Source organism: Pelophylax lessonae, assembly GCF_965119305.1.
Source record: "Pelophylax lessonae genome assembly, chromosome: 7".
Taxonomy (NCBI): Eukaryota; Metazoa; Chordata; class Amphibia; order Anura; family Ranidae; genus Pelophylax; species Pelophylax lessonae.
In genome coordinates this window covers 36,235,659-36,250,568 of record NC_138774.1, presented here as the reverse complement: position 1 = coordinate 36,250,568, position 14,910 = coordinate 36,235,659, and the positions used below count along the sequence as shown (strand labels likewise).

At 43.6% G+C, this 14,910-nt stretch overlaps 1 protein-coding gene across 12 annotated transcripts in view; it reads right to left on the bottom strand.

The window, feature by feature from the left end:
* Positions 1-633: 633 nt before the first annotated feature.
* Positions 634-14,910, bottom strand: part of SYNGAP1 (synaptic Ras GTPase activating protein 1) — a 643,453-nt gene continuing 629,176 nt past the window's right edge. For 11 of the 12 annotated variants that reach the window (XM_082263688.1, XM_082263695.1, XM_082263697.1 and 8 more), the window contains one exon: positions 634-2,242. In XM_082263688.1, the coding sequence (XP_082119814.1) occupies positions 2,112-2,242 (131 nt within the window). In that variant the 3' untranslated portion in view covers positions 634-2,111. The remainder of the gene's footprint in view (positions 2,243-14,910) is intronic. The other variant, XM_082263689.1, reaches the window with a different exon arrangement.

The window sequence follows — 14,910 nt, the reverse complement described above, 5'->3', positions numbered from 1 at the left end:
GCGTGTGTAGGAGGCTTTAGTGTTATTTTTTCCAGTGTGACTGCAAACACAGGCCTTATCAGCAGCTGGTTTAGCAGCCCTCCCTGCCGAGGTCAGATGACCCCTATGATGTCAGAGCTCAAGCTGTCCAATCCACTATAGTTCTGACTACGTAGAGGACATGCTGGACCTCTGCAGAAGCCACTGCTTCCACAGAGGTCAAGGGTCCTTTTCTGTAGCATGCTGGCAGGGGACAGGATATTCTACTCATGCTGTAGATGGTTTGTAAAGAGAAAACAAACTGGAAGATTTTTTATTTTATTTTTTATGCGCCTAGAATTTTTTTTAGCTGATTTAAAGTGAAAGTTAAATTGTACTTTAATCTGTATTGTTAGTCTACACACTTTGTAAGGATTTCATGGGTTATAGGAAGAACTGCAATCAAATCATTCCTCGACTGTGATGTAAACTTCCAAGGCGGTAGTCCTCTGGTCCCTCAAGTCCCTATGATGAGATGTGACAGGAAATTCCGATGACTGTAGAGACTGGGAGAGTGAAATATTGAGCGGACAATGGATGTCAGCACCTGTTGTCTCTTCCTTAAATATATAAATATATGTCATAATAAATAACAAATATTAGTTGCTTTCTGAGCTCTCGATTCACAGAACGACTCTGAATTCTCTGTTTTTTTTTTTTCTTTAAACTTTTTTTTTTCATATTTACACAGAACGTCAAAAAGAACCAAATACAATCAGAATATCTTTTTTTTTTTTTTTTTGTACTGACACATTCATTTCGGGCCCGGCAGCTCCTTGTCACAAAAGTGAAGAGGGGCCCTGCAAGTTTTATGGCACCAACCTCCGATTATGGGCGGAACGAGTTCCCTTGGCACCTCCCTCCCCCATCCAAACACAAGTCCCACACGACCTTTGAGGCCAAGTTATGTATAAACTCCCCGTGTCACAGGAAGTGGAGTTAGATTGTTAGTTCTTTGGGCGGGAGACTCCTACCACTCGTTCGGCTCCACTCGGACTGACAGATTTCAAGAAATAAATAAAAATTTCAATAATAATAATAATAATAGTAATATTGATAAGATTTTGATGATCTCAAGTCTCACAGAACAGCTGCTCACTTAAAGGAGGTAAAACAGGATATGTACTGAGATAACCCTCTACAAGAGTATACCTTTCTTTCAATGGCCTTCCTTTTTGTCCTTACAGGGTCCTCAAAGTGTACCTGTCATACTACAAGACTATTTTCTGCACTGAGAACATTTTTTGCTGGGTTCCCGGTGAGTTGGCAGGCTATCAATTCTAAATTTATGCCCAGTCAACTATATTGCCGCAAGTACACTTTAATGACCAGATCCAATCTCTTTCCTACCATTGACGTTTCCCCTCTGCTTAACATTGGTGTGACGTCTTCAATATTAATTTCACTAACTCCACATTAAATCATATTCTAACGTAAACCTCCTTTCTGTTGGGCTATTCCCAATATGACCAGAGTCAACAAGAGTCAACTCAATCAATCACAGGACTTTTTGACCATATCACACAGAAAAGGTAGATGAAGGCTGATGAAATTATGGTCAATGTCAGTCAAATAATAAAGAAACGTATTATCAGACTGGAGATAAATGAGGGTAGAGGGTGAAAGGATGAGAAGATGAATTGGGCGAGATACCCCCTACAGTGCAGATCTGTCAGTGCGAATCCCAGGGCGTCAGACCTGAGACAGAGAGTGAGGAGGGGGGAGATCGGGAGACTTAATAGGGCCAACTGAAAAAATTTAGGACAAAACAGAAGAAATTTATAGATTTTAAGAGTCCAAACAGAACAAAGGCTTAGGAAATGGGTTTTATACGGTCAAGGGGGTCTTAGGCTAAGTTCAGTGCGATGTCCCCTTCTCTCTCCTCTCCACTTCCCAAGTGTGTCCGGGGTCACACAGATTGTCGGCCGCAGGTCTAGACGGCGCAGAGGGACGATGTCAGAGTCATGGAGGAAAGGGGGTTCCCAGCCCCCATTCCTGCGGGCCCATGGACAGATGCCTCAGTGGGGGAATTCCAGTCCCCCTTCCTCCCCCCTAGGCTCCTGGATGGACCCCTCAGCTCCGGTTAGTGGTGGTCACTTGAGTTTAGAAAGTCTCCATTTTCTGTGATTTGGAGTCGAGGAGGCAGAGGTGGAAGGGCCCCATTCCATGGTGTCGCCAGCCTCAGACGCGGGTCTGCTGAACCCACGGAGGGAAACTTCTTCTCCTGTAGGGGGAGAGGGGGAGAGAGAGCTTACTTACTAATGTAAGGTCATGGCATCCATAAATGTAGACACATGTATCTGTAGGAGGACAATAAGCTACAGAAAACAATATTTAATGAGCTATACCTATTAAGGTGCCAGAAGGAAGAATGACTTCTATTGCCATAGCAGACAATGCTATCCTGCCTTTTGTTTTCCCATATTGCAATGGGAAAATATGACTGCCTGCTATGGACAATAAAGCACTTCTGCCTTTATACAATTATACAGTATCTCACAAAAGTGAGTACACCCCTCACATTTTTGTAAATATTTTATTATATCTTTTCATGTGACAACACTGAAGAAATGCCACTTTGCTACAATGTAAAGTAGTGAGTGTACGGCTTGTACGGCTTGTATAACAGTGTAAATTTGCTGTCCCCTCAAAATCACTCAAAACACAGCCATTAATGTCCAAATCGCTGCCAACAAAAGTGAGTACACCCCTAAGTGAAAATGCTAAAATTGTGCACAAAGTGTGAATATTTTGTGTGGCCACCATTATTTTCCAGCACTGCCTTAACCCTCTTTGGCATGGAGTTCACCAAAGCTTCACAGGTTGCCACTGGAGTCCTCTTTCACTCCTCCTCCATTCACTCCTTACTCTCCTCCACCTTCCATTTGAGGATGCCCCACAGATACTCAATAGGGTTTAGTTCTGCTTGGCTAGTCCATCACCTTTACCCTCAGCTTCTTTAGCAAGGCAGTGGTCATCTTGGGAGGTATGTTTGGGGTCGTTATCATGTTGGAATACTGCCCTGCAGCACAGTCTCCGAAGTGAGGAGATCATGTTCTGCTTCAGTATGTCACAGTACATGTTGGCATTCATGGTTCCCTCAATGAACTGTAGCTCCCAAGTGCTGGCAGCACTTATGCAGCCCCAGACCATGACACTCCAACCACCATTCCTGACTGTAGGCAAAACACACTTGTCTTTGTACTCCTCATCTGGTTGCCGCCACACACGCTTGACACCATCTGAACCAAATGGGTTTATATTGGTCTCATCAGACCACAGGACATGGTTTTAGTAATCCATGTCCTTAGTCTTCTTGTCTTTAGCAAACTGTTTGCGGGCTTTCTTGTGCATCATCTTTAGAATTGGCTTCCTTCTGGGATGACAGCCATGCAGACCAATTTAATGCGGTGTATGGTCTGAGCACTGACAGGCTGACCCCCCACCCCTTCAACCTCTGCAGCAATGCTGGCAGCACTCGTACGTCTATTTCCCAAAGACAACCTCTGGATATGACGCTGAGCACATGCACTCAAATTCTTTGCTCGGCCATGGCGAGGCCTGTTCTGAGTGGAACCTGTCCTGTTAAATGGCTGTATGGTCTTGGCCACTGTGCTGCAGCTCAGTTTTAGGGACTTGGCAATCTTCTTAAAGCCTAGGCCATCTTCATGTAGAGCAACAATTCTTTTTTTCAGATCCTCAAAGAGTTCTTTGCCATGAGATGCCATGTTGAACTTCCAGTGACCAGTATGAGAGAGTGAGAGCGATAACACCAAATTTACAACACCTGCTCCCTATTCACACCTGAGAACTTGTAACACTAAGGAGTCACATGACCCCGGGGAGGGAAAATGGCCAATCGGGCCCAATTTGAACATTTTCACTTAGGGGTGTACTCACTTTTGTTGCCTGCGGTTTAGACATTAATGGCTGTGTGTTGAGTTATTTGAGGGGACAGCAAATCTACACTGTTAAACAAGCTGTACACTCACTACTTTACATCGTAGCAAAGTGTCATTTCTTCAGTGTTGTCACATGAAAAGGTATAATAAAATATTTACAAAAATGTGAGGGGTGTACTCACTTTTGTGAGATACTGTACATTCAAAACCCCAAAATAAACATTTAATATACAGTAATTGCACCTTTTCAGTCATCAGATGTGGTGGCTGCATTCGTTTTAATTTTTCAAGTTGTTTTACCTAATTTTCACCCAGTAATCCTGCAAATAACACACTTCCTGTCCTTTCCTGGCTACACTCAATTCTCCACTGCATCGATGGAGGGGGCCATGGTTGTCGCACAGGCTGGTCTTCAAACATGTCTTCTTTTGTTCATCTCCATTACATAGTGGATTATTGGGACAGGTATTTTACACAATAAAGATGTTTGTGCTTTCTTCTCATCCCACAGGAAGTGAGAAGGACACTGCATTTCTGGCAAGATCAACGGGTATTTTTCAGTACTTGTTAAACATATTCTTAGCCTGAAAAAAAGAAAATGACTGCAGCCATCGCATCTAAAGACTGGAAGGCTGCAATATATTACATTTTTGCTTTTAGGTTTAGATAAACTTTAATAAAAAAGGCCCAAAGATGTCATCACAAATCACAAACGAACAGACAGAATAATTGTTATCAAAGGTTTTTTTAGGTGCAGATAGACAGAAGTACACAAAGGCGTAGCTACTGTAGTGCAGTAACCATGTAAAAAAAAGGTCAGACCACCCAAAACTGACATTTCAGGGTATCATTTTGGATATTTTCTAGGATTAAACTATTTGAAGCCTAACTCCAGCCCACATTTTGTTAGTGGTTTATTTCTGTCTGTTACCCCAAAAGAGATATTTTGCCTCACTTCAGGTTCCCGTGTCACCATGACATAAAATGGGAGATCTGGTTGTCAGCAAGACAGGAAAGCACAGAGCACAATGAAATATATAGTAAAAAGTTTTAATTTTTCCACACTCTAATTTTTGTTCTCTTTGGAGAGATTTCCCATCACTTCCTGACAAGAAATGAGGGGACTAAGGGGGGAATAAGGACTAAGGCTGCAAATAAAACTTAACATTTTAACCATTTTTACCTGTCCACAGGAAATAAACAGCTTTGGCTGGAGTTAGATTGTCTTTTATATCTCTCAAGGACACCGTTACTGAGATCTCTGCTCTTGAGTGCCCCCATCTGAACAACTGCTGCAGCCTTCACATTATAGTCCCTGACTCCCTCCTGTATCCTTACTTTACCTAAAGTGCAGGGGTATGTCACCAGTGAGTAAAAGTGAGGCAGCACTAAGGTTGGAGTGTCCATACCGGACACTTCGTCCTTACTGCAGCTCAGTATTGTGGCCCTGTATGCACAGGTTGCTAGGATTCTGGCAGCTCAGCCACCATTGGTTTTTTTTATAGCCCAGGTGCCTAACTGGGTGGTATGGCTGGGCAAAAATGATCACTTTAGGCCGCAATAAACATAGGCATGGTCCTGTCCTGCTAAAATGTATGTAAACACTTAAAGTGGTTATACAGGCTGAAGGTTTTTTTACCTTCATGCACTCTATGTATGAAGGTAAAAACAACTTCTGTGTGCTGCCCCCTCCCCACAGCCACCCCCCAATACTCACCTGAGTCCCCTTCTCAATCCAGTGATCTGCACGGGAGCCTCAGCTGTGTCAGGTCTCTCTCTTCTCATTGGCTGAGACAAAGCAGCAGGAGCCATTGGCTCCCACTGCTGTCAAACACTGCCAGTGAGCCAATGAGGAGACAGTGGGGGGCAGGGCCGAGCCGCGACTCTATGTGTCTTATGGATGCATAGAGCAGGGCTCAGGAGCGAGCAATCACCAGTGCCCCCATAGCAAGAGACTTGCTATCAGGGTCACTGGTCGAGGGGAGGAGCAAGGAGTGTCAGCAGGGAACCAGAGAAAAAGAGGATCGGGCTGCTCTATGCAAACAAAAAGCCCAAAAAACAAAAAAAAAACAACCTTTAAATCTCGAATTCCAGGAGAAAAACAGATTTGCCCTTGTAGTGGGTTCCTCTCCCCACCCACAAGGTTTAACCACTTGGCGCTGGCCACATGCAAATATATGGCCTCTTAGCAGGTGGGCTTTGGTGCCGAGTGGCAAAATGCAGTTGCGCCCTCCCGACACGGTTGCCGACAGCTAACGGTAAGCTTTCAGATCATGTGACCACCATGACAGCCAATCACAGCGGTCACATGATCATAAACTCCACCCTGCCTCCCAGGGTCCTAAGCCCCCTTCAAGGGCCGGAAAGGCACAGACTCCAAGGGGTAACTGTTGATGTTTCTTAGGGGATGATGAAAAGGTTGATATAGTTACCTTATTCATTGCTTCCAAGGGCTTCCTCCTTTTTGTGCAACCAGTGCCCCATCACAGTTCTCTTTGATTGATATCATCCTATACAGTGTTGGTTTTTTCACCCTTTGTGGTACATTGGCAACCCACAAAAATAACTGGAAGGGCCTACAAACCCCCTTTTTATTATTATTTGTACTCTGCAGTCCTGGTTGACTCAAAACTATGTAGACCAAAAACAAAAAAACATTTTTCAGTTTGCCCTTATAGCTGTGAGTTCATTATATTGCGTTAAAAGTAATTTGTTTCTGGTCTACATTTGCAACCAATTCATAACAAAGAGGCTGCCTTAGTACAACACACATTAATGTATGTCATAATGCACATTAACGTGCTTGCCTTAATGCACACCTATGGAAAGCTTAACGGAGAAGTACAGCCAAAGCTATTTTGGCCCTACTCCTCGTGATAACAGGAGTGCACTTCGTTCTTTACTCCTGTGACCCGTATTTATTCTGCTGATGGCTGACATCACTCAACTGGTCAAGGCTTTAATGTCAAGATCCACCCAGATGCCTGGACAGGCAACTGGCCCAGCCTAAAAGCAAGTCGCTGAGAGCCTGAGAAAGCCACTCTGCCCCCTCCACAGCCTGGCACTCCAGTGAGAGACAGTCATTGGCTCTCTGCTGACTAAAAAACAAGAACAGAGCGATCAGCTGTATTTGATCACTCAGTTCTCCACCAAACATGTAACAAAGAAAAGGAACAAGGGCGCCAAGTCATAAAGGTAGATGAACAGCTGTGTAATTTAATATAGTAACTTACATGTTAAAAACAGGTATTCCAATAAGACAGCATACATGGTGTGAAAGGACAGTCCCCACAGTGGATCCGATGGAAGATGCAAGATGAAGGATAGTCACATCTGGGTCCTGTGTGGCGGGTCCTGTATAATGGTGAAGGCAGTCCTGGATACCGGCAATACCGGGTGATGCTGCAAATGGCGTGGGCTCCCTGGCTGGGCAGCCTCACTGCGATCTGCCGTGCAGCAGGGAGGTAATGACCCGGAACCGGAAGTGGAAAGGACAAGTCTGTCGGTTCCTCCTCGGAAGCCGACAGAAACGAACACTGAACCAAGAGTGGAGGGCGGGCCACAACGTCGTTTCGGAGGACCTCCTCCTTCATCAGGCAAATGTCCTTTCCACTTCCGGTTCCGGGTCATTACCTCCCTGCTGCACGGCGGATCGCTGTGAGGCTGCCCAGCCAGGGATCCCACGCCATTTGCAGCATCACCCGGTATTGCCGGTATCCAGGACTGCCTTCACCATTATACAGGACCCGCCACACAAGACCCAGATGTGACTATCCTTCATCTTGCATCTTCCATCGGATCCACTGTGGGGACTGTCCTTTCACACCATGTATGCTGTCTTATTGGAATACCTGTTTTTAACATGTAAGTTACTATATTAAATTACACAGCTGTTCATCTATCTTTATGACTTGGCGCCCTTGTTCCTTTTCTTTGTTACATGTTTGGAGGATATCCCTACCTCTTGAGGACCTGCCTGTCTAATCTTCACCCCAGTACCTTGATTTGGACTTTTTGTACTCTTTCATCAGCAAGGATCCATTCACTCGGGATCATCGCATGATTGAATAGGACTTCTACACACTTGAGGTTCTTGTATCTTGTTTGCCCTGTAACATTTCCATTGTCACTCAATTCATTATTATTATATATTTTTTTATTTAATTTATTCAATTTATTCATTTAATTTTATTCACATTTACATTTGTGATTTATCTGTGGCACCACTGGTCATGTGGTCCCTTCCAGAGTGGTCCAGTGAGCGCTGATTCACTGACTTAGGTCAGTGGGTGTCAGTTCTCCACCAAGGTGAGCATAAATGTTTGTGATTTTTTAATCCCAAGCTTCTCTTTTTAATGTGAATGGCACCTGAGCCACTTTCTCACAATTAGCAGCAATGTTGTCATCCTGCCATGCTAGCTCCTTCACTCAGCTAATGAGCAGCCTATTTGAAAGGCCCCAAGATGGGCTTTAAGTAGATCACAGGTGTCAAACACAAGGCCCGTGGGCCGAATCTGGCCCTCCAGGCCATTTTATGTGGCCCTCACACCTCTCCTGTAGCTGCAGGAGATCTCCAGTCCTCCTCTAGACCTTATACTTTCTGCTTTCCAGCAATGCCTCCAGCTTCTTCCCAGCAGCAGCACAAGGTAAGGGAGGTGCACTGTGATGTAAGGGAGGGTGGGGGACTCAACTTCTGATGGTGGAGAGGCTCTTGACGTCTTATGTAAGGGTAGGGGATGCTCTTGACATCCAGTCTTACAGATACAATCGGCCCTTTTGAGGGCAATCATAATGCTGATGCGGCCCGCGATTAAATTGAGTTTGACACCCCTGAAGTAGATTCTGTAAGGTTGAATCACAAACGGTTTCATCCATCACTCTGAGGCTCCGGTAGCTATGCCTACCAAAATATCTATTGACCTAAACTTTTGTGCATGTTAGTCAAATAAGAGTATAGCCCAAAAAAATGAAAGTTGACTAAACAAATAGTTGTTGATTTCAGCAGTGATAGTGACACCTTCACCTTGTGGAATAAAAAGAGGCACCAACTGCTGCAGAAGAATCTCACCACTGGTGTCCTTGAGAGATATAAAATGTCACCTTTTGTTGACCTTTAACTATCACAGGTACATTAATACAATAGCTGTGAGCATTATTAAACCAAACCTGTCGTGAGAGAAGTACCGAGGCCGTCACTGTCGACCTGCAAATGCCGGCCATGTTGATCCTCTTGCTTTCATACTTTTTGAGTCCCTGACCTCCTGATTATTGACTGTGATTAGAAAAGTCAATGATTAGCAGATGCCGATTTGGAACGTCAAAGAGAAGTCAGAAGACCTGGCCTGTGTATTTGTTCCCTGCCACTGATGAAATAAAGACGGGCAAAAGCAAGATATCCAACTAGCACTTTCAGAAGCCGTGTAAATATGGCAGTCTCCATATAACTCTTTCTTTTAAACCTCAAAAATAACAGGGATCTACCAGGGCCAGACCCATAGCCCCTGGGCTAGATGCTTTCCTGTGGGTTCTATCTAATATTGGGAACAGCCGCTGTTCCTCCCCGCTTTTTGTTTTGGTTATCATGACCAATTGTATGTTATATATTTTTATTACTTAAGTTTTTCCTTTGTTTTGTTGGATTCTATCTTTCTTCCTGTGCTTTTTCAAGATAAATTAGGTTATACCATCTGGAATAATACTTTAATTTAATTTACAGACATTTTAACAGCAACATCGAACTCCTGATAAATTGAACTACAGGCATACCCCGTTTTAAGTACACTCACTTTACGTACACTCGCGAGTACGGACACAGCCTGGTCAGCTTGGCATGGCACTACTCCTGGTTTTTAACATTGGCATCTATGGGAAATCTTGGTTAGCTTGACATGGCACTGCTCCCAAACCATAAGTGACAGGGATACCAAACGTAGGAAGCACCGAGAGGGGACCCAGGACTACAACATATCCTATTTGTGGCCGGCCAGCTTGCCTAGGTTATCTACCATGTTATAGTCCTGGATCCCCTTAACATGCTCCCCAAGCTTGGTGTCCTTGTCACTTATGGTTTGGGAGCAGGGCCATGTCAAGCTAACCAAGATTTCCTATGGAGCTAGTGTATTTACATGCATTGAGAAATGAAAAAAGGTATTGCTTCACTTTAAGTACATTTTGGTTTTACATACATGCTCTGTTCCCATTGTGTACTTAAAAGTGGGGTATGCCTGTATGTTTCACAAAACACATTGAGACTATGATTTTTCCATCTTCCACTTTTGATTGCTACATTAATCATTGAATATTTATGTGAAGGAACTTTTGTGATGTACTGAAATGTTCTGTGCATTTCTATGGTTTTAATCTAATTTGTAAATATATTTGTAAAAAAATGAATAACTTTTAAAACTTGTATTTTTTTCTATAACCACCATAAAAGTCCCAGGGGCAGTTGTATTCTGACTTCTTTCTTTTAAACATGTTATAAGGAGATTGGAGGAGGAGGATTGAAGGAGAGTGGAGAACCACTTCCCACCCATATGATGTCCTCGGATTGAAGTGGTTATACTGGGATGATGCCTGCACCTATAATCATCCCGGTATGAAAAATTTTCAGCCGGCGATTTCTTCTAAGGCAGAAGTGATTTGAGTGGTCATCATTTCTGGGGGAGGTGATAGGGGGTCCACTCCCAATGCTGCTACCGCCTTTCCCTGACGTCTGATTGCTGATTAGTCTGAATGGCTGCTTCCCTTGCCGGTAACGGCCAGGTAAATAAAGAGCCGAAACCCTATTTACCTGGCCGTTACTGAAATATTCTGTTGTCAGGATTCGAACCCGTGACCAGCCACATCCCAGGCGGTAGCCCTGCTTACTAGGCTACCGTCCTCTCTGGACATTCCTCTCTGGACATTCCTCCCTGAAGCCTATTATTTCAACCTTATGCCTCGTACACACGCAACGATTATCGGCCGACCGATCGGCCGTCTTTTGTCCAGTGTTGTTGTGTTGGTTGAAATGTGCTCTAGACTGCACACGAATTGCACACAAAAACCAACTTCAGAAGTGATGTCATGTGTTGGTTAACTTTCCGTGTGTTTTTCTTCTCTGAGCATGCCCAGTCTTGCTCATCAGATTTTTGTCTGCCGAAATCTGTACTGACTGACGGAAAATCGGCCGTTCTGTTGACGACCAACAAAAATTTTATAGCCTGCACACCAGATTTTGTTTGGCCGAAAAGTCGGAGTCGGTTGTCGAAAGCATCATACTAACAAGCCGAAAATCATCCGATTGGACGTTGGCCGAAAATTCACGGCCAACTATCGATGCGTGTGTACGAGGCATAAGTCTTGCCAAGCCTTGCTCATCACCCTTGATTCCCCACACCTGGTACTTCCCTATATAAGTCCAGCCCCTTGCACTCAAGTTTGCTGATTATTGAGCTCCTGAGCCTTGATCAAGCTTCTCCTCACCTGCTGCTCTTGTCTACTACCACTAATCTACTGCTGACCAGGAATTGACTACCGACTACTCTTCTGCTTTATCCCTACCTACTGAACTGCTAACTCCGTTGCCGATCCGGATTGTCTGACCACGCTTACTGCTGCCTGCCCCGATCTTTGGCTCGTCTGACTTCTCTCTGGTTATCCCTTGTCTGCTCCTCCACCTCTGGACTGAACCTGCACTCTCCCGGGCTGGGTGATTCTGGGGAGCGCAGTCTATCCCAACCATCAGGGGCTCTAGTGAAAACCAGCTAGCACTTCGTTTCCGCACCTCAGGTGAACCCGTGTCCTCATCAGAGTACTACCTGTTGTCCATCCAGTATCCAGCACTGCTACCACCGTAGCCAACCCGGAATGTCTGACCACGCCTCTGCCAGACTTCCTGCACCTACTACCGGCCTGCGGTCCTTGCCACTGGGCTCCACTCCTACCTCCGGCCAGCAGTCCTCTGACTTAGGTGAGCCTGTAGGATTGTTACATCTGTGCATTTCTATGGTTTTAATATAATTTTTAAATATATTTAAAAAAATGGATCTTTTAAAACTTGTATTTTTTCTATAACCACCATAAAAATCCCAGGGACAGTTGTATTCTGACTTCTTTATTTTATGCCTGTTATAAGGAGATTGGAGGAGGAGGATTGAAAGAGAGTGGAGAACCACTTCCCACCCATACGATGTCCTCGGATTGAAGTGGTTATACCGGGAAGATGCCTGCACCTATGATCATCATCCTGGTATGAAACATTTTCAGCTGGAGATTTCCTCTAAGGCAAAAGTGATTTGAGTGGCCATCATTTCTGGGGGAGGTGAAAGGGGGTCCCCTCCCAATGCTTCTCCCGCCTTTCCCTGACGTCTGATTGCGGAGACGGGGAGTGATGCGACTAGTGGCACTACACAGAGAAAGAAGAACTGACGTTGTTCCTCTCTCTCTGTGACCCTGTAAACCAGAAGCCACAAGGGTTTCGTCACTTCCTGTTTTGGCTCTTTATTTACCTGGCCGGAAGCAGCCATTCAGATTGATCTGTGTCTGATCGGCTGAACTGGAGGCCAGAGGAGAGATTTGGGATTTAATAGACCTCAGATCTCTTTATAAATAGGACCTGTCACGGCCCATGCTGTCACAAGGGATGCTGTTCATCCCTTGTGAAAGCAATAAAGTTAATAAAAAAATAAAAAACAAAGTGTAAAAAAAAAAAAAAAAGTTTTGAATAAATTTAATGTGCCCCCTCCCCCTGTGCTTACGCGTAAGCATGAACGCATACGTGTGATCGCACCACACGTGAGGTATCGCTGAGAACTTTAGAGCATGAGCAATAATTTTAGCTCCAGACTCTAAACTTTTAACCTGGCTTTTAAAGCACCGCCAATAGAGATTTTTAGGTACAGTAGTTTGGAGCTGTTCAATGGGCATATGCAATTTTAAAGCGTGACATGTTAGGTATTTATTTACTTGGTGTAACATCATCTTTTTTATTTTAACAAAGAAATGGGTATTATATAGTGTTTGTGGGGAAAAAAATAATAATAATTAAAGTGTATTTAGTTTTTTAAATTGCGTTAAAAAAAAAAAAAACGTTGTGCAAATAGAAAAAAAAAGTTGCATCACCCACCATTTTATTCCTTAGGGTCTCTGCTCTTATAGATATATATATATATATACACACAGTGCCTTGCAAAAGTATTCAGCCCCCTTGAACTTTGCAACCTTTTGCCACATTTCAGGCTTGAAACATAAAAATATAAAACTGTAATTTTTTGTGAAGAATCAACAAGTGGGACACAATCATGAAGTGGAACGAAATTTATTGGATATTTCAAACTTTTTTAACAAATAAAAAAAACGGAAAAATTAGGCGTGCAAAATTCAGCCCCCTTAAGTTAATACTTTGTAGCGCCACCTCTTGCTGCAATTACAGCTGTAAGTCGCTTGGGGTATGTCTCTATCAGTTTGGCACATCGAGAGACTGAAATTTTCGCCCATTCCTCCTTGCAAAACAGCTTGAGCTCAGTGAGGTTGGATGGAGAGCGTTTGTGAACAGTAGTTTTCAGTTCTTTCCACAGATTCTCGATTGGATTCAGGTCTGGACTTTGACTTGGCCATTCTAACACCTGGATAAGTTTATTTGTGAACCATTCCATTTTAGATTTTGCTTTATGTTTTGGATCATTGTCTTGTTGGAAGAAAAATCTCCGTCCCAGTCTCAGGTCTTTTGCAGACTCCATCAGGTTTTCTTCCAGAATGGTCCTGTATTTGGCTCCATCCATCTTCCCATTAATTTTAACCATCTTCCCTGTCTCTGCTGAAGAAAAGCAGGCCCAAACCATGATGCTGCCACCACCATGTTTGACAGTGGGGATGGTGTGTTCAGGGTGATGAGCTGTGTTGCTTTTACGCCAAACATAATATTTTGCATTGTTGCCAAAAAGTTCGATTTTGGTTTCATCTGACCAGAGCACCTTCTTCCACATGTTTGGTGTGTCTCCCAGGCGGCTTGTGGCAAACTTTAAACAACACTTTTTATGGATATCTTTAAGAAATGGCTTTCTTCTTGCCACTCTTCCATAAAGGCCAGATTTGTGCAGTATACGACTGATTGTTGTCCTATGGACAGAGTCTCCCACCTCAGCTGTAGATCTCTGCAGTTCATCCAGAGTGATCATGGGCCTCTTGGCTGCATCTCTGATCAGTCTTCTCCTTGTATGAGCTGAAAGTTTAGAGGGACGGCCAGGTCTTCGTAGATTTGCAGTGGTCTGATACTCCTTCCATTTCAATATTATCGCTTGCACAGTGCTCCTTGGGATGTTTAAAGCTTGGGAAATCTTTTTGTATCCAAATCCGGCTTTAAACTTCTCCACAACAGTATCTCGGACCTGCCTGGTGTGTTCTTTGTTCTTCATGATGCTCTCTGCGCTTTAAACGGACCTCTGAGACTATCACAGTGCAGGTGCATTTATACGGAGACTTGATTACACACAGGTGGATTCTATTTATCATCATTAGTCATTTAGGTCAACATTGGATCATTCAGAGATCCTCACTGAACTTCTGGAGAGAGTTTGCTGCACTGAAAGTAAAGGGGCTGAATCATTTTGCACGCCCAATTTTTCAGTTTTTTATTTGTTAACAAAGTTTGAAATATCCAATAAATTTCGTTCCACTTCATGATTTTGTCCCACTTGTTGTTGATTCTTCAAAAAATATTAAAGTTTTATATCTTTATGTTAGAAGCCTGAAATGTGGCAAAAGGTCAAAAAGTTCAAGGTGGCCAAATACTTTTGCAAGGCACTGTATATATCTATCTATCTATCTATATATATAATGTTTGAGGGTTCTAAGTAGTTTTCAAGCAATACTAATTTTTACAAGTAGGAGAGAAATTTCAGAATTGGCCTGGGTGGGAACTGGTTAATGGAGGCCCCCACTGTTCTTCTGAAAATGCTTCTTCTTTGGCTGTCATGTTGATGTGTTGGCTTCAATGCTATCAGAATTA